The sequence below is a fragment of the Triturus cristatus genome, chromosome 7 (genome assembly GCF_964204655.1).
Source record: "Triturus cristatus chromosome 7, aTriCri1.1, whole genome shotgun sequence".
NCBI lineage: Eukaryota > Metazoa > Chordata > Amphibia > Caudata > Salamandridae > Triturus > Triturus cristatus.
In genome coordinates this window covers 181,660,622-181,687,212 of record NC_140590.1, presented here as the reverse complement: position 1 = coordinate 181,687,212, position 26,591 = coordinate 181,660,622, and the positions used below count along the sequence as shown (strand labels likewise).

At 49.3% G+C, this 26,591-nt stretch overlaps 1 protein-coding gene across 1 annotated transcript in view; it reads left to right on the top strand.

Annotated features, from left to right (window-relative positions):
* The window catches only part of LOC146809171 (uncharacterized), a 259,133-nt gene that overhangs the window by 24,646 nt on the left and 207,896 nt on the right, over positions 1–26,591 (top strand). The window contains exon 2 of the mRNA XM_085615961.1: positions 2,555–2,624. Within this exon, the coding sequence (XP_085472087.1) occupies positions 2,555–2,624 (70 nt within the window). The remainder of the gene's footprint in view (positions 1–2,554; positions 2,625–26,591) is intronic.

Here is a 26,591-nt window from a genome sequence, read left to right as displayed (position 1 = left end):
ATTCATTTGAATGCTCCACTAAGCTGCAAAGTTGACAAGAATACTCCTTTAATTTTTTTGGAAGCCGAAAAATGACATAAATGTTACAAATTGGGGAGAGGAGTTGGCCTAACAGTTAGGGCGGTTGACCTTGAATCTGGGGAACTGAGTTCGAGTCTCGGCGTTTGACGCTGAACATCCTGTGATTCTGGGCAAATCACTTCATCTCCCTGTGCCTAACACAAATGAATGTGTCCTCATGTAATGCAACTGGTGCTATGTAAAGGTCAAGTTCGCGCTATAAAACTCTGTAACAAATAAAAAAATGTAGGAATAACTTTAGTGTCCATTCCTGGCGTTCTGTGTAAATCGGACCAGCCAGAGTAAGTCCTTGGCTAAGGTCTCAGAGAAGAAACAGATCCGGGTGTTGATCGGCTGGGATAGCATCTCTGGTAAGATAGCTATTTCTGTAACAGACATGTATCTGCCATCAGTGTGTAACCGGAAGTTTCAGGTGTCAATCACTGCATATATAAATGCTAGATTCCTTTGGAGTTGGAAACAAAGTTGTATTAACAGAATGCCATTTGCTGAAAAGCTTCTGCAAAGACGTCTTCCGAAGGGCTTTAAAAAGTAGAAAAATTATCCACCTGCTGTGTTAAGTAGTCTAAATACACACATGGGCTAATTCTCCAGAGAGTATTTTTCGAACTTGCTTAATCGGTAGGCGATGCAGTCAGACCACAAGTGATCTGCTAATGTGGTTTAACTATATTAATGCTTTATCAGTGTTCTCAGGAGCAGTCCCTCCTAATAGCACCGACCGTGAGGTTGTGAAGTAGAGAGAGGTACAGAAGCAAGCAAGCTGTTTGTTTTCCAGTATCCCAAATAATGGATCTCTTGGTCTTATCTGTCCTTATTTCATTCGGACTGCCGTCCCGTCCCTACCCTCAGTTATCTCCACAGATCCAACACGGTGTATGCCCTTGAATATTCACTAGCTTAGTTGCATTGTAATATAGAGAAGTGGAGGTGGCAGACTATATTGAGAATTTCAAGATGGTGCCTCTGAAATGATGGAGGGATTGGTCCAAGTCCAGGCTACCTGGGCATCAGAATGGGAGGTCTCTCAATTTCCTAAAAATACATTCCTTCGCTGTGAGAGATCAAGCTGGGGAACATAACCATACTGTGTGTGTGATTACCGTCAACTTTCCCAGACCCTACTTCTCATCTGTGGAAAAATTGGGGGCAAATGGATTAATTCTGTGCAAGGAGATATTTCATTGAAACTTCTGTGGCGCTCAAGTGCACTAGTGGATAGTAAATTGTAGAGTCAGACACACTGCTCACACAAAATACAATGTCTCAATGCCCTGTTTTAAGGCCTTTATCTAAACTGTGTTCACTCTGCTGCCCTCTTTCATCGGAGAATGTAACTGCAATCTGCCCTCTTTCCTGGGCCTGACACCCACATACTGATAGAAGTCTGATATCCTTGTGCGATATGTGAAAGGAACACTCTTCCACTTCCAATAATTATAGCTTCTCATGCTGTTACGTGCAGTGTCACCACAAGTTTAAAAATAATTCAAGATGCAGGTTCTACATTTGCTTACTTTTTTTACTTCACATATGGCTTTAGCTGGAGGGACGAGGGCAAACTAAACAATATTGAAAATGGAAGTCAAGTTTCCCTATTTCAAAGCATCCTCAGCCCACAACCTCCCTGGACTTTCCCTCGGCTGTGCTGCTGATCGAGAGCTCATTCAGTTTATGCACTTGACGCAGAGATCTGTATGTAACATACAGACCACAGAACACATTCGTATGTTTCAAAGGCGTTTTGAGGACAGCTATCAATGCTATTTGTGCAGTGCACACCGCAGAACGAGTGCTTTAGAGGGTCTTGTTATTAAGTAACCTAATTGGAGTAGCGAAAGTCTTGCTGCATCGTACACCTATGCAGGAGCTAATGGGACTGCTTTTCAATTCTGACAGACCATTCCATGCATTGGTGTGGCACATATATACATACCCTCAACCCCAAAGGTACTCCAGATTCCATAATGTTCAGTGTGTTGGTGGCATAGACGTCTGTTTCTTCCTGTCTCAGCTTCTGTCCTCGTGCAGTGGAGTGCTGGTCTCTATGACGTCATCATTCTGGAGCCGAGGTGGCGGCTCTAGGGATCCTGGGAGACGGCTGGAGGACAGCAGTGCAGGGGAGCTGCCTTTCTTGCCTCTTTCTACTTATTAAATACACGTTTTGTCAGTATGTTCCTTCCTGCACAATGCTCCTCTCCGTTTCACTTTGACTGATTTTCTCTAAACAAGAGTTTGCGGCACAAGGTGGGCCTGTTTTTATACTTTGCAAAATATCCAAGGAGAACAATGCACAGAATGTTTAGCATGTAAATTGGTAATTACTTAGTTAGACGTTGGAAAAAGAAATGAACAGCTTTTTAAAGGTGATATTGATGAATTATCGAGGGTACCAGAAAATAATGGTATCTTTACAAATTGAATAATGGTTTGTGTAGACATTGTAACAGTGACGTTTCTCGTTGCTTCACAGATGTTCCTGCCCTGGCTTCTCCTTGCTCAATTCATCTCATTGGTTGGAGGTAATGCACTCGCCACTCAAGGTAGGAACCTCTTCAAACGCTCTCGTATGCCCAAGAAATGATGTAGTGTGCAAAATAAGGACTGGTATAGTCCACAGAAATGCAATCCTAATCCCTAAAAATGAAATAGTATACCCAGAAAGCCCATAAATGTGTCTAGAATGTAGCATTAATTGTGAAGAGCTTCTATCTTGTCCCGCTTCAGTGAAGTCAAGTGGAATTGGCCTTGTCGTATATGGTCTCCCAAGTAATGTCCCATTGATAACGTTTTTTTCCAGTAAATTCCAAGTGTTTGCAATGATACCCTTTGTCCATTACCCGTATGTTGGACTTGGCCCTTTTTGCAGGGTTATCCCCAAACCTTTTGCTTCTTCCTCCTATTTTTTCCTGACCCATGTTTGTTGGTTCTAGGACTCTGGGCACTTTACCACTGATTATCAGTGCTAAAGTGCATATGCTCCTTGTGTAAAATGTTGTTATGATTGGTTCTCCCTCATTGGCATATTTGATTTACTAGTGTGCCAGGGCTGGTAAATCAAATATTACTAGTGGGCCTGCAGCACTGATTGTGACGCCCACATGAGTAGTTCTGACACGGAAACTCAGACCTGCTTGGGGAAGGTTGTGAAAAATGTGTTGTCCCTCCTTGCCTAATGTGCTTAAAAGAAGAGCTTTCTACCTCCTGGCAGAAAAGTCTTGTCCATCTAGGGCATCCAAATAATTTTCGGACATGAGGATCTAGGTGGACCGGGTTGTGCTAGAAAATTGGGAGGTGGGACAACTGATATGTGAGCAGAAGCCATGATGTAGAGAAAGTAGCGAGAACAGGCAGAGAAGAACAGCAGGCCATGTCTGGCAATTAAAGTCAAGGGCAAAAGTTAAAACCGAGGTACGTAAAGTTAGGGAGCGCCTCGGGTGGAGCAGCAATTTTACGCGAGGAGGAAACACTTTCACATGTGTGGGCAGTCGTGGAGCAATGTAGTATGCAACAGGTGTGTATATCGCCGTGGAAAGTACTTAAGAAATGTTCAAAGGAAAGCGGTATACAACGGGCATATATATCGCCGTAGAAAAAAAAATGTTTAAAATACCTTTTCGTGATGCGGACGATTGCAGGAGCAGAGCGGTAGTAGCGGTATACAGCGGGCATGTATATCGCCGTGAAGGGTGCTTCACTGGAGGTGTCGGGCAGCTTCTGTGTTCACGACTGTATGTGAACAAAAACGCATCGGATTGCTATGGCTGCTGAGAAGGAGGCCAAGAAAAATGGCAGCCGGCGCGATCACGTTGGCGTGGTGGGGTGAAGAGCACGGCCACCAGTTCTGGTGTCTGGCACCGCCGCTCCAGTGGGGAGGGTGCATGAGTCCAGAGAAAAGGGTGAGGAGGTGGCGAAGTCCCCAGTGGAAGGACTAGTGGGTCAGGGGTTGCCAGCTCTGAGGTCAGAGCACCCCAGGACTGACCCTAGTGAGGCCACTTCTGGCTGGGGGGGTCTTCATGCTATGTCAGATGGAGAGGAGCCTGGAGACCTATGCCAGGCGGACTCTCACACAACTTATGAGGAGTGTGTTTCCCAGGCACAGTTCAGCCTAAGGGTGCAGACCCTGGGTTGGAGGACCAGGTTTAGGGTGTCCCCCCTGACCTGGTGGAAGGGGCGACTTCTAAAAGTGCCACTACCAGTTTGTCTTCTGGGGGTACCGCTCCAGGTAGGATGGTGCAGAGCCCCAGGGAGGAGGACCTGGTGTGGGAGAGCCCACTCAAGTCCTGTGTCCAGCTGCAGGGTACAGACCCTGGGCTGGTGTACCAGTTGCAGCATAGCACCCCTGAACTGGTGGGAGAATTGTGCAGAACACCTGCCACAGGTGCCCTGACAATTCTGGAATCGAAGGGGACTGCTCCCGGTGGGGGAATGCGGAGCCCCCGTGAGGGGAACAGCGCATGGGAGATCTCACTCCCGTCTCCTGTCCAGCCGCATGGTACAGACCCTGGGCTGGTGGGCCAGTGTCAGGATACCATTGCTGATTTGGCAGGAGGGAGGGTGGACAAAAGGTGCCAGACACCTGGGGCTACTGCCCCTCACTTTCTCATGCCACAAAGGGTAGAGAGGCCTGAAAGGCATGAGGTCTGGCTCTCATCACTGACAGTTGTCAGTGGCTACTGTGGCTTGCTGTCCTGGCCATGTAGGTAGTGTCTGCCTGTTGGTACACATCTGTGAGCAAAGTAAGTTTAGGTGCTGTACAGATGGGGTCCACAGGTGAGGAGAAGGGTTCCCCTTGGGTTAGCTTAGTGGGCCCTGAGAGTATGGATAGAGGGATCCAACACGGTTCAGGAAGTCGTGGAACGGGAATAGACACCTGCTGTTGCGGGCCATGTTCTATGTTCTATGGCCCCAAGTAGGGAAGCCCATCGAGGTATGGATTGGTCTACCCTGGCTTTAGGCTGTAAGTGGGTTGTGTTGGACTTGGCCCTTGTGGCAGGGTTATCCCCAAACATTTTGCTTCTTCCTCCTATTTTTTCTAGACCTGTGTTTGTTGGTTTTAGGACTCTGGGCACTTTACCACTGCTAATCAGTGCTAAAGTTCATATGCTCCTTATGTAAATTGTTATTATGATTGGTTCTCCCTGCTTGGCATATTTGATTTACTGGTGGTTCCCTAGTAAAGTGCACTGAGTGTGCCAGGGCTGGTAAATAAAATACCCCCATTGGGCCTGTAGCACTGATTGGGCCACCCACATGAATAGTTCTGAAACGGTAACTCAGACCTGCCACTGCAGTGTCTGCGCGCAGTTGTTAACTGCCATGTCGACTTGGCAAGTGCACCCACTTGCCAGGCCCTAACCTTCCCTTTTCTTACATGTCAGTCACCCCTAATGTAGGCCCAAGGTACCTCTGTGGGCAGGGTGCACTGTATGTGAAAGGTAGGACATGCCCTGATGTGTGTGGCATGTCCTGATAATGAATTACTACCAATTTCGTTTTTAGGTCTCGGCTAGCGATGGCTGCGCTTGCGCAGTCTCGCTCGCGAGAGATAATGACTTGGGAGAAGAGGGGCTTGAACCCGCCCCTCTTCTCCCCTGTTCTCCATTGGCTGGCCTAGTAAATGCTGGCCAGCCATTGGAGAAGAGGTCCCGTCACTCCAATCATGCCCCGTCCCTTTCGGATCGAGGGGCGTGTTTTTTGCGAAAAGTCTCAGGGAGGAGACAACAGCAAAACACGCCCCCGAATCCGAAAAGGACGCTCCCTTTCTCCGAGGCATTTCTGCTGTGCCTCGGAGAAAGGCGGTGGTGTCTTCCGGTGCCCTCGTTTTTTTTAGGACTCGCACTGGTCTTGGCTCCGTTGCGCGGCTTGTTTCGGATCCTCACTTCCTTGGGTAGGGAGGCTGGTGTTTGAAAGTGCAGAACCCGGGCTGCAGCCGCTACGGGATTGTCCAAAGCTGCACTTCCTGTCCGAGACTCCCTCCGCTTCCTCCCTCCCTTTGCCTTCCACACCGTGATCCTTATGAACGGCAACATTTTACATTGCAGTGAAATACAGCCTGTGGCCCAAAAGCGGAAACACCCGAAATATGCGCTCCTTGTAGTTCATTTACAGATATAGTAACTTGAATTGTACTGAAACTTTCAGGACTACCTCGGCAGACGCCGCTGATCTCGTGTGTGCAGTGACGACGGTTTGTATCAAACCAGCAGGTTTTAGAACACCCTGTCAGTGACTGAAAAGCTGGGCTCCCGAGAGTGAAAGCGAAAGTAAGAAATAGAGCACTCGGGTGGCATAACACAGGCCCACGCAGCCCTCGCGGTGTGCGGGGGGGGCGGGGCAAGCTCTAGCCCTCCCCCGTCAGCACAATACTCTGGTAGGTGAGCTCCTGAATGAGTCCAGAGGGGCCCCTCCAAGTACCTTGCAGGGGGGCCCCCTCAAGTTTCCTTACGCCCTACACTAGGTTACATGGCCAGATACTGTTGAAAAACGTAAGGGACGGTTCACGCACCCGCGTTTTACTTTCATTTTCGTTCTGATTGGACATGTAGTTATTTATATTTATTTGCAATATTTATATAGTGCTGGCTAGACCTGGAGGCATCCGAGCGCTTTACATGAGGATCAGTGATGTGCCCAGGGTGTAGGCCTTGGCCGAGGCTTTTCCACTGAATGTCCACTACATTTCACGCTCCATTTGAGGAATTCAGTGAGACGGAGGCGCTGCACACCACGGCTTTCACACACTTCATTTAAAGATAGTTCGCGCCTGTGTGTCTTCTGTTCCCTTGGAGCGCACGTCGGAGTGAAAGGACTGTGAGTTGCGTGTGACCCGCGGCACGTGAGTTGCGTGTGTTGATGTTTGCATCTTTGACTCGCTCTTCGATACTTTGTACCCCACATGTGATGTTTAGTGTCCACTGGAGACGGGACCACCAACGTAGGTGGGGGAGAGGGGGGGAGGGGGTGGGGTGAGTACCCGGCTCACTCTGCCCTCAAACTGAACTGCTCTCTAACGAGGTCTCCAAATGTTGCGTTTCCGCCATCAACACCCGGCTTCGCAGCTTTCCTGCCGCTGGCAGCCATGACCGCGTGTGACACCGCTTCCCACAGTAGGAACAATTGGTCTTCCAGTGGTTAGAATAACAGCTCGGCCAGAAGAGCACTGCATCAAAAATACTCTGCGCTTCTGGCTTGTGAGAAGCGTCAAAGCTGACGTGCAGCTATCCCTGGCACATGCCCTGACCACAGGCGGACCAGGGTGACCTGGAAGTGACAGAAAACACAACCATGACTTCAGCCGTAGCTCAGGGCTTTGCTGCACAGCCTGCCCCTCCCCTTTTCGTGCCCCTGGCGCCCATTGTGCTGCGGTGATGCGAGCAGAGCTCCCCACCAAGGGCCACCACAAAAATACAAATATTCCTCGTTTACTCAGGGGGTCAACAATTGTGTGCCACTAAATGCACGGAATCATTCCAGCCTCAAAGTATGGAAAAATAACCGAGTTGATGGATTGCCCCCTGCTGAAGTGTTTTCAAACGAGTTTTTACTTGACTAAGGCAGAGTGGTGTTTGCGTGTGTTCATAAATTTCTTCAGGGCTGCCTTTACATCAGGCCTTTAGATTTTACTAAAATTATATGCATTATAGACCTATGTAGGCTTTTAGCCAGCATTTTTATCCATTGTTCTGGTGATGTTGTTCACATTTTTCTTCATACACTGTCGTCCACTGTTCTGCCCACATAAGTCATTGGTTAATTTCACTGTGAGAGCATTATACTCTAACACCAGGGGCACGTGTGCAGAATAATTATTCTTTCGGTGGTTGTGGACTACTATGCCATTGTATGCTTTTAGAGACCCAAAAATGTTTGCTTGAACCATTTATTATATTGATAGCACAACAGCGTCCCTAACAAAAAGGTTTTAAAAACCATGATAAAACAAGCTTTGATAAAACGAAAAATTGATTTAGGAACGCTGCCAATACTAGTTTCAGAGCCGGTCTTTGGTACGATAGCGCCCTGGGCGTGAGAGGAGAGAAACGTGGCGTACTTGTGTGGTGAATTAAATGAGTTAGCAGGGGGTCCCTTTTGCGTTTACAGGTCATTACCCTGAGGAGCAGGGACTGGCCCCTGAACACAAACATCCCGGGACCTCCCCCAGCTCGCTTAAATCACCTGAAAGCTTGGGTGTCCCACGCAGATGTTTGGTTTTGTTTACGTGTCAGCCGGGGTCAGAGGGTGAAGGGAGGGCAAGGAAGGGAGCTAAAAGTGGTGTTAATAACATCGCCCGATATATAATAATGAAGGATAAAGCCACTTTAAACTGACAGAAACTAACAGGCAGGGACATGGTTGAAACAAGATGAGAAGGGCGCTGTTGGCATCACTTTAATGCACACAGCTTCTGCGCCCCTCAGAAGATTGGCGACCTGGGCTTGGGCCCAGCTGGCTCATGCTAAAGGCCGGCCCTGGTCTAGTTTTCCCGTGTGGTGGTTAATATCTCTCCTTCTGCCAGCCGGCGTGCCCTTTTAAGTCCTCCCACTGCTGAGAGATTTCCCCTTGATGCAACGGTCTCGGCATTGGTAAAGTTAGAGCTATTGGAATTGCTCATGACATTATTTTTGTTTATGTTTTTAAAACATGTAAAGAAACGGCATTGTTATTTACAATGTCAATAGCTTAATCTGTGTGTGGGTGCAAATGCAATAGGTCTCGCATTGGAGAGTGATTAAGCTATTGACATTGTAAATAACAATGCCGTTTCTTAAAATGTTTTAAAAACAAAAACATAAACAAAAATAATGTCATGAGCAATGCCAATAGCTCTAACTTTACCAATGCCGAGACCATTGCATTGTAAATGCTTGTTCACTATTGCAAGGGTACCTGGTCCTGTAGGACTGAATGAGGAGTTTGTTTATAACATCTTATAAACATAACTTTCCCTGGGTATAACATCTTATAAACATAACTTCCCCTGGGAACAAGGTAGGGAAATAAAGTTTAGTTTCCCTGAACCCAGAATGTTAAAATGAGAGCAAAAAAAACAAAAGGTCAGGGCACTAGAAACCTGCACCAGTCAATCTGGTATTCTATGGTATACTTGCAATGGTGCGGTGCAGAGAGCCAGGGGCGTGACCTTCTTACATCCCTATTTGGCAAAGCCAAAAATACAAGAAGCAGGAATGACTCAGCACACAGCTATGGTTGTATGTAACAGACAATTGTATACATCAGTAACTGAAAATGAACAATAACACAATGTCTCCCAAAAGATTCACAACAGACTTTAATTTCTTAATGATGTAATTTTCTTTATTCTTTTGTTCAAGTTTTCTGAACTTTTTTTAAAAGCGCAGCATACAGTTCATAGCCGACGCGGCGCGTTTCGTCCCAACGGGACTTCTTCAAGGCTCAGCAAAAATGATGCGTGCAAGATTCAACGTGACGTTAAGTACTATATAGACAAATATTCGAAAATCATAAATCTGTGTATTTGCAAAGATGGACAACTATATTATGTTGTCTAGAAATAAGTAAGTGAAGGTTTGATAGCCACAGCCCTTTAGTGGAGGCTGAAGTCCTCCTAGGGATGCAGGAGAAATTGACGGTCCTCAATTGCGGGCGTTGCTGCAGCTCTCACGATCAGAATGTTAAAATGCATCTTTTAGTGAGGGTGAGTTTTGCATTATGTGTTTGAAAATACCACTTCTAGAAAGTAGTCATTTTCTTGTTTATCCATTCTGTGTGCCTCTGCCTGTTTGTGTATTGACTGTCTGGTTTTGGGGTGACAGGGGGTGGGGAGGTGCATTCTCTCAGACAGCCACGGGGGGTGTTGATGTGTGTCCTGCCTTTCCTGAATGAGGCAGGGCTGGGCTGAATAGACCTGGGCTGCATTAAGAGTAGGGGGAGGATTTCTCACTAGCACGTGAATAGGCCCGGTCTGCATTTAGTTTGGTGGGAGGAGATTTTCCTTGCACCTAAATAGGGCCTATCGCCCTTCACAATGCTGTCTCCACCTCCTGCGGGGAAGCTGCACAAGAGAGGACAGAACTGGTCTGGATTGGGTTCAGAGACCCTTACACAAAGAGAACAAAGATATTTTGGGGGTATAAGTATCAGACCTAAAACCCCTGAACTTTATGGTTTAAATCTCTTTATTGAAATTTCAACATACAAGAATATACCACTGCAGAGTTAGCTGTTGCGCCACTGGTGTTGCGTAACATATGGCTTATATGGCCAATCAAGGTCAGCGAAAGCATAACACAGGGCTTGTAACAAAACAGGAAACCCTCACAAGAAAAGAAATAAAAGGAAGAAAAATACTCCTAAACCCCCTCACCCCCCACCCTCCCTCACCACCCCCACCCGTGTTCTGTGTCCACTAACTAGGCTGTCTGAAACTGTACTTTCCCCCAATCGCTTCTCAGTATGCTGTGTATCGGAGAGGCGCAATAGTCGCAGGTACCGGGGCCAGGTGACTTCCCGGAATTCAGAGGCTAAGAGAGACAGGGTTGCCACAGCCCAACATACCTGGACCCCTCCCCTGCTAATGTCAAAGTCAGTTTCTCCATTCCGAGAACATGCCACAGGTGATGTAGCCAGCCTGTGAAGGTTGGTATGTGGGAAGTGCGCCAGTGTGTGAGAATGTTTTGTATTGCAGAGCCTAATGCAATTGCCATCAGGCGGCCTCTACGGGATCGCAGCGGGTAAGTCAGGGGATTTGGGAGGCCCAAGAGGACATATGCCGGGAAGCGTGGGATTTCTGTATCGAAGTGTTTATCCACTTCATCTAAAACCTGGTTCCAATAAGGTTGGATATATTCACACTCCCATAATAGGTGTACCAGGGTGCCTACGTGGTCACAGCCCTGCCAACATGTCGCCCCCTGAGTGGGATCCATTGAATGAAGACGCTCTGGGGTATAGTATCAGTAGGTATCTACTTATGTGAGAGTCTCCGTTAGCCCCATGTGGTATGCTGAATGGCGAGCCCTATAATATAAGCCTTCCTACTCTTTGTGACTGAGTGTTCTGCCTAGTTCCCTTTCCAAGCACGCCCGGCCGTAATTATAAGTGTGAGCATTTCTGGCCTGAAGCATTTTGTACAAATCTGAAATTAGCTTTTTTTCTTATGTGCGAGTGATAAGCCACCGCTCATAGATGGAAAGGCGCCTACCGGCCCCAGGTCGGACCTGAGCGTGGAGTGCCCAATGCCGTACCTGAAGGTAGTGGAGTCTCTCCGTTTCAGGCAGCCCATATTCCTGTTTAAATTGATGGAATGGAACAACCCTGTCCGCGTCAAACATGTGGTACAAAAAGCGGCAGCCAGAGGGTCTCCATCTTGCGAAGGCAACCGTGTCCATACCCGGGCAAAAGTCGGGATTATCTAACTGCGGGGTGAGCGGAGACGGGAAGGTGGTGAGATCGTGCCTGATATTAGTGTGTTCTCACGCTTCTAGGGTGACTCGTGTGATATGTGAGGCATATAAATTGGGGGCCTATGGTGCTTGCGGAGGAATGGGACTTCTTGCAGAGGTCTGGCAGCTACTGCCTGATCTTGGAACAACCAGTGTTTCTCCGACTCCCATCTACTCCACTCAACCAGGTGGTGCAGTTGGACTGCCTGGAAGTAGAGCCGGAGATCAGGGATCCCGAGTCCACGCCTCTCCAGTGTGAGCGTCGCCAGCGTCTGTTTCAGTCGCGGCTTCCGACCATTCCAGATTAACTGTGCGAGTTCCGATTGTGTCTGCTGTATCCAACCTGGAGGGGGTCGGAGAGGGATAGTTCAGAACAAATAAAGGATCTGGGGTAGGATGGTCATTTTAACTGCTGCTATTTTGCCAAGCCACGAGAGAGGATAATGTTTCCACTGACCAAGCTCTTTGCGGATCTTGGTGGTAACTAAGCTCGGGAGAGAGGAAGCCAAATGAATCCCCAGATATGGGATCGTGTCCATCGCCCATTGAATGGGGTGAAGGCCCTGAAGATATTCACGGGTGGGGCGCGACAGGGAGAAATCCAGGGCTATTGACTTATCCATGTTCATCTTAAACCCTGCAGCCCGGGCGAAGATCTCTAAGTCCGCTAGGCACGCTGGCAGCACGAGACTGGGATTGGACAATGAGATCAAAACGTCATCAGCGTAGAGACTGATTTTATGAATATAGCCGCCAAATTTAATCCCGGTGATCGATGGATTATGCCGGATCCTCTGGGCCAAAGGTTCCATATTGAACGCAAAAAGAAGGGGCAACAAAGGGCACCCCTGTCTTGTGCCTCTCTCTGTGGAGAACCGGGAGGACGTATGTCCGTTCACTCGAACTGTAGCTGTAGGGAACTTTTAACAGTTCAAGATGTATGTGCGGAACTTCTCCCGTATCTCTGCTCGCACCAGAACCTACTCCAGATAGGGCCAGTGAACTCTATTGAAGGCCTTCCCGGCATCGATAGCGAGCATCATGTATTCTGCCTGTGTTCGCGTGGCTTTCTCGATGAGGTGTAAGGCTTGTTTCGTGTTATCGAAGGCATATGGGGTGCGAGACGGGCAGCTAGGATCCCCGTATACAGTTTGAGGTCTATATTAAGAAGGGAGATGGGGCGATATGCTCTGCATGTGATCTTGTCTTTCCCTGGTTTGGGAATCACCACTATGGAGGCCTCTAGGAGGTCTCCGGGGATCGCTCCAGGGTCGGCGAAAGAGTTAAAAAACTGAGTGAGGAGAGGGGCGACCAGGGCACAAAATGTCTTGCAAAAAGTAGCAGAAAAGGCGTCCGGCCCGGGGGCCTTTGTGAGTTTGAGGCGTGCGATAGCAGCAATGACCTCATCGATTCGAATGTCTCTATCAAGGTGGTCGGCTTGATCTTTAGTCAGTGCTGGCAAGTCGACGGAGTCAAGGAAGGTGGTCCCATCTGCGCCATCTAGTGGGTAGCTGGCGTAGAGGCTGGCATAAAAATCGCGGAACGCCTCGGCGATTTCCCCATACTTCGAGACACGTCTACCATCCCCTTGGCGAATCTCCTGGACCCCCTGTTTCTGCCGGGTCTCGCGCAGTTTGTGGGCGAGAAGGCGCCTACACCTATCTCCCCCTGTGTAGTAAGCATGTTGCAGTCGCAATGCAGCAAATTCCGCCCTATCTTTGTCGAGCGCCGCAAGTTGCTGGTGCATGGTTTTCAATTGGCGCCACACCCGAGGGGCTCCCGTCCTTTGGTGCATCTGTTCCAGTTCTTTAGTTTTTTGGGTGAGTTCGTCCCTTTTGCGCCTGCGCTCTGCATTCTCTGCTGCCGAGATGGCTATCAACTCCCCCATATGACCGCCTTTAGTGCTGCCCATTGTGTTGCAAGAGAAGTGTCCATGTTAGCATTGTGGGAAAGGTAGTCGGTGATGGAGCGCTGTATACTTTCTACCACTTCTGTGCGGTGCAGGAGAGTGTCCCGGAGACGCCACAACCTGAAGGGCTGTTGTATGGGAGGGAGGGTGAGGGTAACATTTACTGGTACTTGGTCCGAGAGAGAGGCTACACCTATTTCGACCTCTGTCGTTAGCGTGTGTATGGTTGCGGATGCCAAGAGATAGTCTAATCTAGTGAAGGTTTTATGTGCGTTGGAATAATAAGAATACTCTCGACTTTGGGGGTGAAAGCTACGCCACAAGTACCGTAGACCCAGTTCGTGTACACGGGCCAATCCCTCTGTTGACAGCGCCTGTTCGTGCGTTGAACTGATCTGTCCTTGGCGTTATCAAAAACTATGGATCCCCAGGAGGATATTACGGTCTGTTGTGGCTGTTGCTTCAGTGAGGGCTGAGTGCAAGAATTATTCTTGGCCATCATTCGGGGCGTACAAGGAGTCAATGGTGAATGTGACCTAAGGCGATGGCAGTCCCTCGTTAAGAGGTGCGTTTCCTGCAGAAGGCTGATGTCTGCTTGGGCATTTTCAAAACAGGACAAAACCGCCTTGCGTTTCACCGGCCCCTCACATTTATGGTAAGTATTTTACGCCTATAAGCAGGAATTCACGTGGTAAAAAAACTGAAGGCATTGATGAGGTACAAGCTCTGGTACTACAGGAGCGTGGGGCAGTTATTTGTTCCAGAGCGCCACGGTTGTGGGGTTCTATGCTATCTCTAAGAAGGAAGTGGACAAGGAACACCAAACCCCCCCACAAAAAACCCCCCAAAAGGTCCAAGGTAAAACCTGTAAAAACCGGGAAAAGTAAACTAGGAAAATCGTGAAAAGCATGTCTTAGTCCATCTTCTGATGATCGGGGAAAACTTTCCATGGGGAACTGTTCGTGGCCAGGGACGACCCTCTCGTCCCCCGCTGGCCATACCCAGCTCATGTGGGCAGATTCAAGCAAGTCAGCGTGCCGTGGATGCGTCAACCCGGCTGTGTCTTTGCGATCTCTGCTGGCAGGGTCTCCAGAGCAGCCTTCTGGCCCTTGGAAATTTCCGCAGGGTTTGGTCTTTTAATTCGGCGCCGCCTGCATTGCTGCCTCCAGCGGGGGTTTGGCATCATCCATGCTGGGCGTGGGGCCTTCATCACTAATGTCTTCCGTCGGGGGAGCCAGTCCCAGGAGACGGCAGGCGTCTGCGAGGGAGCGGAGTTGGAACAGCTTTCCGTCCATGCGAAAGATCAGTTGAAACGGGTGACCCCAGCTGTACGGGATATCGTGTTGGCGGAGGTAGGAGGTGACCGGTCTGAAGGTCCTTCGTTTATGTAGGGTCAGAGCAGCTAGGTCTTGGTATAAGACCGGGGACTGTCCGCGGAATGACAATGGGTGCATCTGCCGCGCTTTCCGCAGTATTTCTTCTTTGGTACGGATATCTTGCACACAGACCAAGATGTCGGAAGGTGGAGCTGTGTCTGGGCGTGGTGTCCCAGTCTGTGCGCTCAATCCAATTTAATGTCCGTACCTGGCGGATTGCTTAGGATGTGATTGAAGAGTTCTCTAGTGCATTCAAAGATGTCACCCGCCTCTTCATTAGTCTTGACCCCGAGGATCCGAATGTTATAGCGTCGCGATCTGTTCTCCAGATCCTCGAGATGGGACTGGATGTCCACTTGTTGATCGTGTATGCAGATGACTTCTTGTTGCAAAGTGGCCATCTCCACATCTCGCTTGTCAGTTTTGTCCTCTAACTCCGCAACCCTTTCGCCAATGTTGTTCACGTCTCTGCGGACTTCTTTGAGTTCTGACATTAGGTTGCGTTTAAGCGTTTGAATGTCTTCCCGGAGGGCCACAAACAGGATTCAAGGAACGCTTTGGTGATCATTTCTCCCCCTTCAGCACCCATGGGGCTGGCCGCCTCCGTGTTCACCAAGGCGTCACCTGGCTGTTGACTGTGTTGGGCCTTTTCAAAAAGGTCCTTGAGGGTCTTGTCTCTCCGCCCCCAGGATGAGGACATGGTAGGTTTGGGCCAGACGCTGTGTCCGGGCAGGTAGCCACGAGTGAGTCAGGCGGAAGAAGGTGAGCCGGTGCAAGTTTTGTCGGGTACACTGAGCAGAGCACTATTGGCGACTGTGTCTGGTTATGTAGTATGCTTCCCACCGGTGGGGGGTTCCCAGCCTCCGGCGCAATCGTCTATGGTGGCCGGCCACTTGAGTAAACCACTAGGCCCGCCCTAAAGTCGCTGCTGGTGCACACTCTTATTCTTGGGCCCTGGGTGATACAGTCAGCCGTGTGAGGGTGTCAGGGTCCCCCAGGTAGTCTCTCTGCAGCAGAGTAAGGCTCAAGGTGCTCGGGTCCCACTATCGGTCTGTTCCCACCCCTGATGGACTAGCCGAGCCCCAGGCCCCGCACAGCTCTCCCAGGGCGAGGCCCGTTGTGGCAGAGCTCCACTCTCACCTCCGCTGTCACCGCCCTGCCATCCTGTGCTACCAGTGCCAACAGAGCACTGCGACTCACTGCGCGATGCGGGCACTTGCCTGAGGGCCTGCTGGAGCTGCGGCGGTGGGTGCGCCCGCCGCGTCTTTGTCCGGGTCTGGAGTCGGCAGGGTTCTGCAGGGCCTTCACTCAAGGTGGCGGGGCCGCCGCTATCAGCCAAGCCACAGCGGGTGACCCTTAGGGGTCTCCAGGCCGTCAGGGTCTCCGACCGTCACCACGAATGGCCCTCCGCGGTGTGCCCTCTAGGCTCCGAGTGTCTGCAGGGGAGTTCAGGCTAGAACGCAGCCCTCCACACGGCCACTGCCGCCGTAGGATCGGTTCGCCCAAGATGGCGGCCCTCCGCTCTGCCGTGAGCAAGTTACCTCGCCGCTGAGCCCGTGGGGCCCTCTCCGATTCCGCCGTCTTCCCGGGGCTCCCGGATCTCCGATCGTCGTCCTGGGGTGCGGGTCTCGAGAGCTCCCAGCCGCTGTGGAGGCCCCCCCTGAATCGAGGCATGTCACTTAGCAGCCGCCTCTGGGGACAAGCCATGCAGGATCGCGGTGCAGCAGGCCGGGCACCGTCTTGCCGCTTGCCGCCAAGATTTCGTTGTTCCACCGAGCCCCTGACGCTGCTACGTTGATGGAGCACTGCGGAGGGACCGCCGGTTGCTTTCTACAGTGAAACGCCGGTGCTTTATTGGGTGGCCAGCGTGAGAGAGCAGGCGACATGTCTTATCGAGTCGCCATCTTGGCCACGCCGCCAACCCCTGAACTTTAGACTACTTCTGAAATCAAGAGGAACCTTTGTTGAGGAGAAGAGATGGAGAAACTGAGGAGGAGTACTGCCCTCGCTGTGTGTCTGGGATTGGTCTTCAGTTGCTGTTTCTGCCTAAGAAAGGAGGAGGACTTTGCTAAGTGCTGTTTTCCCTGCTTGAGGAAAGTCTCCAAAGGCTTGAGTAGAGCTTGCCTCCTATTTTGAAGTTTCAGGAACACAAAAACTTCACCCCCAGCTCCCCTGGGCTACTTTGCTGGGGGTTCTGACCTGCCTAGAGGTGGCTGTGACTCTGCTGGGCCTCTGGAGGTTGTTTCTGCTGTTGGAAGCTGGAAAAGAAATGCAACAACAAGGAAATCAAAGCATCTCTCTTCTTGCGGCAGTTTTCTGGAGCATTACCGTGGTATGACAAGAATCTCCCCACATCGCCGCTGCCGAAACCGACGCAGAGCCTGTCGCCTCAGCAAGAATTGACGCATCGTCCCTGTGCAGCAAGTTTTCCCAGATGCATCACCCAAGGATCGGAGTCGTCCCAAAATTGACGCCAAGCTTCCCCTACAGACCGGACCCGACGCATAATTCCACTGTTAACAGCTGAACTGTCGCATCGCATCCACGAGGGTCTCAGGAACCGAGGCATCTTTGTTTTTCAATGCTTACCATCGCTGCGGCTGTTTGGCTTGGTGAATTTTGTCGCTACTACAGTAACTTTGCAAGAAATCACGCATCCATAGTTTTCTATGGACTTAGTTTCTAAAACCTTTTACAAGTCATTTTCCTTAATACTGTATTTTGTATTTTTGTTGTTTTGGTCTTGTTAAGCTTAGATAATGATACTTTATTTTACTGAAATGGTACGGTGTCCATTTGTGGTGTTATCACTGTTACTGTGAGTGTTGGTACAAATACTTTACACATTGCCTGTGGGATAAGCCTGTCTGCCCGTGCCAAGCTACCAATGAGGTAAGCAGGGGTTATTTAAAGTGTGTATCCCCCTTACCCTTACTAGAAGCAAGGGCCCCTATTTGGACAAAGGTACCACCCTCTGCCAAATACAGACCTCCATTTCTAACACTGTAGACCCCACAGGACCTGGCGTGTATCCCATGACACCTGCCTGTACTACCATTAGGTGAAAGGTGGATGAGGTAGATTGTAAATCTTTGCTACCCAAGGAGAGTCACCCACCTCCAATGGTTACCAATTGATACACAGCATTAACATTATGGGTGGCTAGTGTGAAGTGCAAGTAGGCCTGAATTAAGCATGACTTTTGCCGCATTTCTGTATGTTTATTGTCTCGAAGCATTTTGAGGCATCTATAGGTCAGAATGTTGCCACAGTATTAAAACCGTGCATTATTACAAATTGGATAAACGTTTTGCTTTCACCTGGCCAAGAATCACAAGTTTCAATGGAGCTTTTCTTTTGATCGTTTGAAATCCGAGGTCTAAGGGCGCTTGTCATTTCAGGAACAAAACCCAGGGATACAACAATTGACTTGAGGTCAATACAAAATACTTGATGTACATTCCTGCATCAGCAGCATCCACATTTCAGATATATTCAGTACAACAGTATCTTCATATGTAGATGGATTTAAAGTGATAACATTTAGTAGGAGGTGTGCAGGGTTCTGCTGGCATATGTCCTATTTCCCTGCAGGTTTGGGGTTATTGGGAACAGTTTGAAGGCCCCAGTGCCTTTGTCACCCTCTGCAGTTCCCCTTGATTCATGATATCAGGCACAGTAAGGGTGAGGGGCAGATATATAAGGGGTAAAGTACCCCCTGTCGTATTTTATAAGATATTGAAAGACACTGAGGCGTTCCATTACAATATAAAGTTCCTTCATAAGGTTATTGAACTTGGAGGTAACTTGCAATATCTTTATCATGTACAAGAGTTCTGACGTCTTCTCTTCATAATCATCGAATGGGTGGATCACAAGTCGCCGTTTATAAAGAAATCAGAGACTGCTGTTTTTATAGGGATTACAGAATCCTATGTATTATATATATATTCTGTGATAGATGGGTAATAAGGAATGAATGAGCTTTGAGTATAGGTGCTGATAGAACATGCATTATGTCATATAAGTAGATGTGTTGGTAGTGGTAGTGGACATGGGAAATTTGCTACTGTCAGGCCTGATATCCTTGGCCTCAGGGCCCAAGTGTAGGAGAGTAGGGTCTGCTTTCTATGTTCACCCCCACTTTTTGCTTTTGCTTTACTGGTTTTCGACTTAGATGTGGCTGTGGGCCTGCTAATCAGACCCACAGCCCTGCTGTTCTCTCTCTAAATTAATACTATGTACTTTAGGTGCATTACCCATTTGGATAGGATCACCTTATTGGTCCCTGTACAGTGTACCTTAGGTACCCAGGGCATAGGTGTACCCTAGGCCTACCAGGGGCTGCAGCATGTATTATGCCACCCCTGGCCTGGCCTTCCATTATGACACAACTGGCTGATCACTCAGCTGGGGCAAAGTCATGTAGTCACCCCTTGCTTAGGTGTAGTATTCCTATACCTACCTTATATATAGACACAAGTGTACCTATCAGCCACTCCTATGGCATGCCTTAACAATCCTGGAGGCAGAGTGCTTGGTAACATGTGAGATAGTGCTCTAGCATGAGCTGAGCTTGTCTGCAGCTTTCGGAACCATGTCCTTATAGCTGTTCTATGCTATAGCCTACCATATACTCTTAAAGTGCCTTATAATCTTAAAACGGTTATGGTAACTATGGTTTGGCTTTATCAAAACATGTCGTGTAAGGTGTCTAACACTTTGGAATAATACCCCCATCCCATTTCTGGTGATGAGGATATTATCCCTCCCTTCTAGAGGGAGAAGACATGTTGAAACCTACTTACCCGGTTAAAGTAACGAGAGCCCCAGCATCACAAAATGGATGCTGCTGCCTCGACACAAGTCTGACCTCCTGCTGCTGGGAGTGATCCCGGCACGGGAGGCTTGGACAATAGGTTTCCTGCCTTGGGAGGTGCGAGCACCACCCCAGACAGGCCTTAGTGTATTGGGGCAGGGAGGGATGAAAGAAACGAGACACTGCCTGGGGCACACAAGGTGTCCAATGCATAGTCCAGTTCAAACCGGTGCTGGGGCACTCCAGCCCCAGTCCTGGCGCGAAACTGGACAAAGGGAAGGGGGTGTAACCACCCCCCTCCCAGGTCCCACCCATAAGGCGTGACCTAGCAGGCAACCCAGCCCCCCAGATTAGTATAAGTGTGGTAGCTGGGCAGCCTGCTGGATGAGGGGGCCCCTTCCCACCAAGAAACGGTGGGCCAGGGATATGCTGTATTGCAGTACACAGGCGGAGACCTATAGTGAACTGCTGCCGTCGAAAAGTCGTCCCAAGAATTTCTGGGGGTTATACAGAACGTACCTGTCGACCGCGGCCCCAGAGCCGGCGGCCCGGGAGGCTGCCCAGGGGGAGGAGCTCGATGGAAGTGAGAGTGCTGAGTGTGCCCCGACCCCTGATCCAAACTAGGGATGACTGTGGGGGAGAGTGGCAATGGCTTGCGATATGGCGAGGACGATAGTCGGGGGGTCCGGCGTGCAGGACTGTAGCAGGACCCGCAGGGTAGTTGGTGCGGGGGCAACGTGAAGAGTGACAGTGCGGTATGGATTGGGAAACGGTATGATAGGGGCGGAGTGTGGTGACTGGCAGGGGTGGGCTGACGTGACGACGGAAACACACAGATGGGGAAGGATGACCGGACGGGACAGTGCGCGTGCGAAGGGGGGGTGGGGAGAGGGGCTGTGAGTGGAGTGCATGGGAGTGTGGCTGGGTTCGCCAGTTCGGGCTGACAGTCCCTGATTCCCTGAGATATCTACAGGCTTTTACATAGGCTAGTGGCGACGGGGCTGCACACAGCAGCCAGTCACTGAAGGATGTATTGCTCCCACGTCGGGCAACCGAGACGCCGCCGGTCCTCCGGGATGTCGGCTTAATGGCTGTGTTAAGTATTGGTGGGGTGACTCACCCGTATGGGCGGAGCCCAGTTATTGTCATGTGAACTGTGGGCAGCTGGCCCTGTGTATCTCCTACTTGCAAATAAAGGTTTTGGAAACTTAAAAAAAAAAAAAATGTGGTAGCTGGGCCCCAGGAGATTAGATTATCCTGAACCTGCAACTTGAACAGAAACTCTGGACTTTCGACATTCGACGAAAGAAGAAGACTGAAGAATCTCCCTTGTGGCCAAGGAGTGGCTACCCTGTGCAAACAGGCACCATCAAGAGACTTACCCTTTGCTTTGCTGAAGTTCTACGAGGGACCAACTGCAGAGCCCGACCAGAGCCTTGACTTCCAGACTTCTCCGACCCTGATCCACATCCACAGCCGAGCTGAGATCCGTGGAGGCGACGAGAGACGTGGGACCGGCTACCTGGGAAAAGTGGCGAGTATCTTCCAGCGCAGCTTCTGAGGCACCCTCGAAGTTGTGCACCGGGGATTGAGAAGCCCCAACCCCAAGCACCATCTGCACTGAAGATCAGCCCCCCACACTCCACGAGTCCTGCGTGGGGCCCTTCTGCATTTTCCTGCTTGCCGCGTCTGTCCGGTTGCTTGCCCGTTGGCTAGCGGCCTTTGCGACGACACACCTTTGAATTTCCACTGCTGGTTTGGCTCCTCCAGACTGGCTCTTGCTCCTCTGCAAAAGAGAAGCACCCCAGACCTTCCTGGTCTGCACCAGAAGCAACTCCTCCATTCTTCGTGGGTTCCGCTTGCCAAGGCTTGGTGAGTCCTAGTTCGACTTCGCCGCCGCCGACAGCAAGAGCCTTCGTGGGACAGCTCGCTTCCTGGTCCTGGTCGTCCTCGACGTCTCCTGGTACCCGTGGCTGCTGCGACAAGCTTCACCTCTTCACCTGCATCTTCACGACATCGCCTGGTTCCTTCCTGGTTCCACGTGGTCACTGCCTAGTGACCCAGACTCTGTCCCTTCTGCTTGCAGTTATCCTTCCTTCTTGATCCCGGCCTTGGGATCCACCGGACACTCTTCACTGACTGCCTGTCAGCAACTTTCCTTCAGGCATCCGTAGAAGTCCACGACGAAACCCGACGCAAGTTCACACCTACGCACCCGCAGCCCGTGGGTTTTGGTAACTTGGGTACTCCGGTGCTCACAAGGGTATTGACTATCCTAGGGTCTAGTTTCCGAGTCTCGACTTTCTAGCTACTCCAGAAGTGTCCTAAACCTGCTTATTTCTAACTGCTAGTGATTCTATCGACTTTTACGCATTACGCGTGAGTGTTTCCACTCTGCACCCGAATCCCGTGGGCCTCCCACTTCCTAACTGTTGGTAGTGTAGTGTAGCCCCAGCGATTGCCTAGGCCTATTCTATTTCCGTGACAGTGGTCCTTATACCACTTCTTTAGTATATGGTTTGCGTGGCCCCTAGGGTCTAACTGTATTACTTACCTGTGTGACTTAATGTATGCTTAAATAAGACTGTTTTGTACTTACCTCGAATCTCATAAAGAGTGCTGAGGGTTTGACTAGAATAAATACACTTTATTTTATATATATATCTGTTGTGGTGTCCTTTCATTTGGTATTCAAGGGATTATATATGGTATAACAGCTGGCTTCACATGCCATTCAGAGTTGCTCTTGTCCATGCTACCACTAGGATAGCTGGTCTATAAGGTTGACTTTACAACCAATCACCATAAGGGTTGTTTGGACTGATATAACTAGAACTAGAACTAGTGACATCATACATCAGGCCAACTTCTCACACCAAGTGCTAAAAAAAAGAATTGGGAGGACTAACCAAGTTAGGCAGTATGCAAGTGACATCATGGCGCATGGCATCACAGTGCGCTATCACGGCTCAGGATCACAGAAAGTGACATCGCAGGAAGTGGCATCACAACCTGTTGGAACTGGTACTTTCTTGTTGGCTGAGGCGATGCCTTAGCCAGGCAGAACCTACCAAGGAGTGGGTGGAATGACTCACTGTAAAACCTCAGCTCACCTTTGGGTAGCTTGACACTGAGCAGTCAGACTTAGCATAGAGGCAATGTGTAAAACATTGGCACAGCACTCACCCACAATAAATACACTGAGCATCACAAAAGAGATTTCACTTGTGATGTTTGCAAATAACGTTTGCATTCCACACACCTAATAATCAACACAGCATGAACATTATGTACTTCTGGCAATAAATCACACTTGGAAATATTACTAGCAGTAAAAGGCCAGTACGTGTTAAAATGACATCAGTAGTATGCACCCTTGGGAAAGATCCTATTGTACACCCTCCTCGCAATCCTGTCCCCAGGCACAGTTCTTAGTTCCACGCTCACGCCACGCTATCAGTTGGGATCCAGCAGACGATGTGGGCACTTAAGAGGGCACCGCTCTCCAGGTGTTACAAATAGACGTGTGGGTCCCTCATGGGAGGTCTTTGATGTCCCTGAGACCTCCACAGACAATAGGGGCAAGCCAACAAGCACTTTGAGAGCACACTTCAGGGTGCCACATTGTCGTTGCCTTGAATCCTCAGGATTGTACATTGCTCAATATGGTCCACCTCCTGATACCGCCACGGTCTGATTGTGTTACACAGACTCAGTGGAGTGATCAAGTGGGGGAAGGGAAGGATAGGGACAGTGGGGCAGGAGACCTGTAATGAGAGCAAGAACGGTTTGAGAAAACAGCAGTTCTATATGTATATATTACAATGACACCACCTATTTTTCTACTGGTACGGGTGACTGTACCTGTAAAAGAAAATATGTCGTCTTGACGTATAGACAATTGTGCGTGTTGGAGGGCTCCACAATGATCTAAAGGTGAGACAGCATTATCAGTAACCTTTCATGATACTACCCTCTTCCGACAGGAACTCTATGTTTCCATAAACAGACCTACCAATGGTTTTGCTGTGAAGGCTGAAACAGGGGGGTGGAAGAGCCATCCTTCTGCGCTCTCTATACCCCTGTTGTAGAAACACAAGGAAACAAAACAATTGACCACAGCACAAAAAATGAGGAATAGAGAATAAATCCATTAGCAAATCACAATACTTCTTGGACTGTTGTTGGATTACACACGTCAACCATAACCACGGAGTTCCAACTCCGTTATTTTCAAGATATTCCCCTTACTGAGGGCAGCATAAAACCTTGGCTTAATCCTCAGGCATGTGAATGCTCATGTATAATGTCATTAAAAAAAACACACTGAGATATACAACGTAAGGGATGGGAATAGCAATACTCCTTGCTATTGTGAACAAAAGTCTAAATCAGCCAGGGAAAAGTCTGACGGATGTTCTCTCCGCATGAGCTGCGTCCCAGCTCTCCAACACGAGAGAACACCACACAAGAATCCTGAGATAATTGAAAAGTCACCGTTTCTCAACAGCGGGATGCATAGGCACCAGTGCTTAGGCGGGGGGGGGGGGGAGAATGGCAGAAAGGTCAACCCTTCGGAGATTCCGGAATGGAGGCTGCTTGTGGTTTGCTCCCCAAAGAACCGGAAAGGAAGGTTCACCCAACGGAGCAAATCGGTAAACAGCGCTTTATGAAAGAATGGGCCAACAGTGGGCTGAGCAAGATAAACGGGTGACCAAAAGAACAAGGAAACGTTGGCTTGTAGCAGCCTTACTGGACCTCTCCTCATCGCGGGAAAGCTCAGCTGCAAAAGTAAGCGGCACCAAGCCGGTGCCCTGGAAGCGCTTTTCTCCACAACGCCTCCTTGTGCGTGATGACGTCACTGACGTCGGTTACCCGTGAACTCATGGGAAATGTAGTTTTACTGGGGCAGCGTACGCACTCCATTGCGTCTCTTCAGTGTTCTACAGGTGCCCTTACGGTGTGAAGTGACACACACACAGCAGCAGGTAGTAAGCTCAGGTCAGCCACTATTTAGGAAGGGTCCACAGTCCCGTCCAATGGCAGTAAACCTCCTCGTGCACAACAGATTACTCTAGCAGTGTGCACCACATAGCTCCAGGTTCTCCATTCCCACGCCCCCACAAGTGTGCACTGCTGAAGTATGGCACCAGTGTTTATACATAGTGTGCCTTTGAAATTGGGAGTGATTGAGAGGGTCTCCCTATGAACCACTGATGTCTCCCCTAAATTCCAGTCCTGTCTGCCACGAGGGCATGGAATGCAGATCTCAATCTTTCGTGGGGCCATGATCTGGCTCCCAGGGGCCAAGTGTCAAAACCTCTCCCTCCAATCTATCCAGTTAGGCCTTCAAATGGCAGAGACCTGTCGTTCCAGTTGCATGCCCAATGTCTATAGCTGTCGCTGGGGTATGCACAGATATGCTCCCTCACCCTCCAGTGTGGGATGGAGTCAAACTGAAACGCACACACAAGTTTTAGAGCAGAGAAATGCCCACTTTCAGAAATTGCATTTCTAAGTTAGTAATGACAAAATCACCTTTACCACAGGAAAGGATTTGTCATTGTGAATCTAATGATAGGAAACATTATGAGGCTGCTCCACTGCAATCCACTATTGCAGCCTGAAGTCATTTCAACCGTTCTCCCATCTTCACCTATCAGAAGAGGAAACCTCATAGGTAGTGGAAACACACATGGGTATTCTTCACTACCTGGGCCCTGCCTTTCACCTTCGTCGTGCTTCACCCTGCAGGACTTACCCAAGGGGTGCTGTAGTCATAGGGAAAGGTCCCCTCAGGATGGGCTAGTGATTTAGCAAAGCCAGCCTGAGCATTGCAATTGCGCACACACATGCTTGAAACCACCATAGGTGCCAGTGCATATATACCGGCCTGCAATGGCAGGCCTGACATGTTTAAAAACATCAGGTAAACCCCACTTCCTGACATGTGTAGGAAGGGTGCGCTCACTTTCACTCTGCTTTCACAGTGGGAATGTGCCCAGAGCCCTCAGACCACAACAAAAGAACCATCTGAGGAATATCAGGTCTAATACATCCAATGTCCTCACAGGAAGTGACACCACAAGAAGTGACTTGAGATCTTAACACCTCACACATATGTTCCGTAGGTCTATCATGAGTACATTAGAGCGCATTACAAGATTTAACAAATGAGATTTTGCATCAGGGTTGTTCCAAAAAAGTGACCCATTCCCAACGCAAAACGTGGGCCTCAACATATACATTTATTTGGTAAAAACTCTGCCACAAAAACTGCCAAAAAGGAGAAACGTGGCAGTAAATATAGTCTTCACGTTTAAATATCTTATGGGGTTAATCTCGCGAGAAATGCGCATGCGCATGCGCGGGCGCCCGCGTATGCGCATTTGTGAAAAGAAGTTGCCGTCTATGAGGAAGAGGGAGCCCCGGGACGCCGCACCGCAGGTAAGGCATTTTATCTTATTTTTAACATAGTTTAACTTATTTTAAACGTAGGGCGGGCGGGAGGTGGGCGGCGGGCAGCTCTGCTTCGCCCTGGCGTGTGCGTAGCGCTGCCTGCTACGCCTACTTCGTAAACCGCGAAGCAGGCAGCGCTACGTACACTACGTGGGCGGACCGGAACACTATGCCCGGGTTTAATTGAGTTATCTTTTTACATTTAATAAGTGATAACTTCCAATTGGTAGCAGGTAGTGAGGTCGAGTTTGGTTTCTAAAGAGCTGTGATTTAAAACCTTCTTTAATGGTGAAGTCAAAGTTTAAGTCACAGTTCTGAAAATGATAATTTTAGAAAGTTGTTAATCGTGACAGGTAGTGCTCTAGTTGAGTTAAATAACGGGTGGAGATCAAATGAATGTATAAAACATTGGTGTAGAATTTAATAAAATATCTACTTGTCCACGGGGCAGGTTGCTTCATAAATCTACTTGTCCTGTAACAAAATCCACTTGCCCCTTTGGTGCCATGTAGTGCAACGAC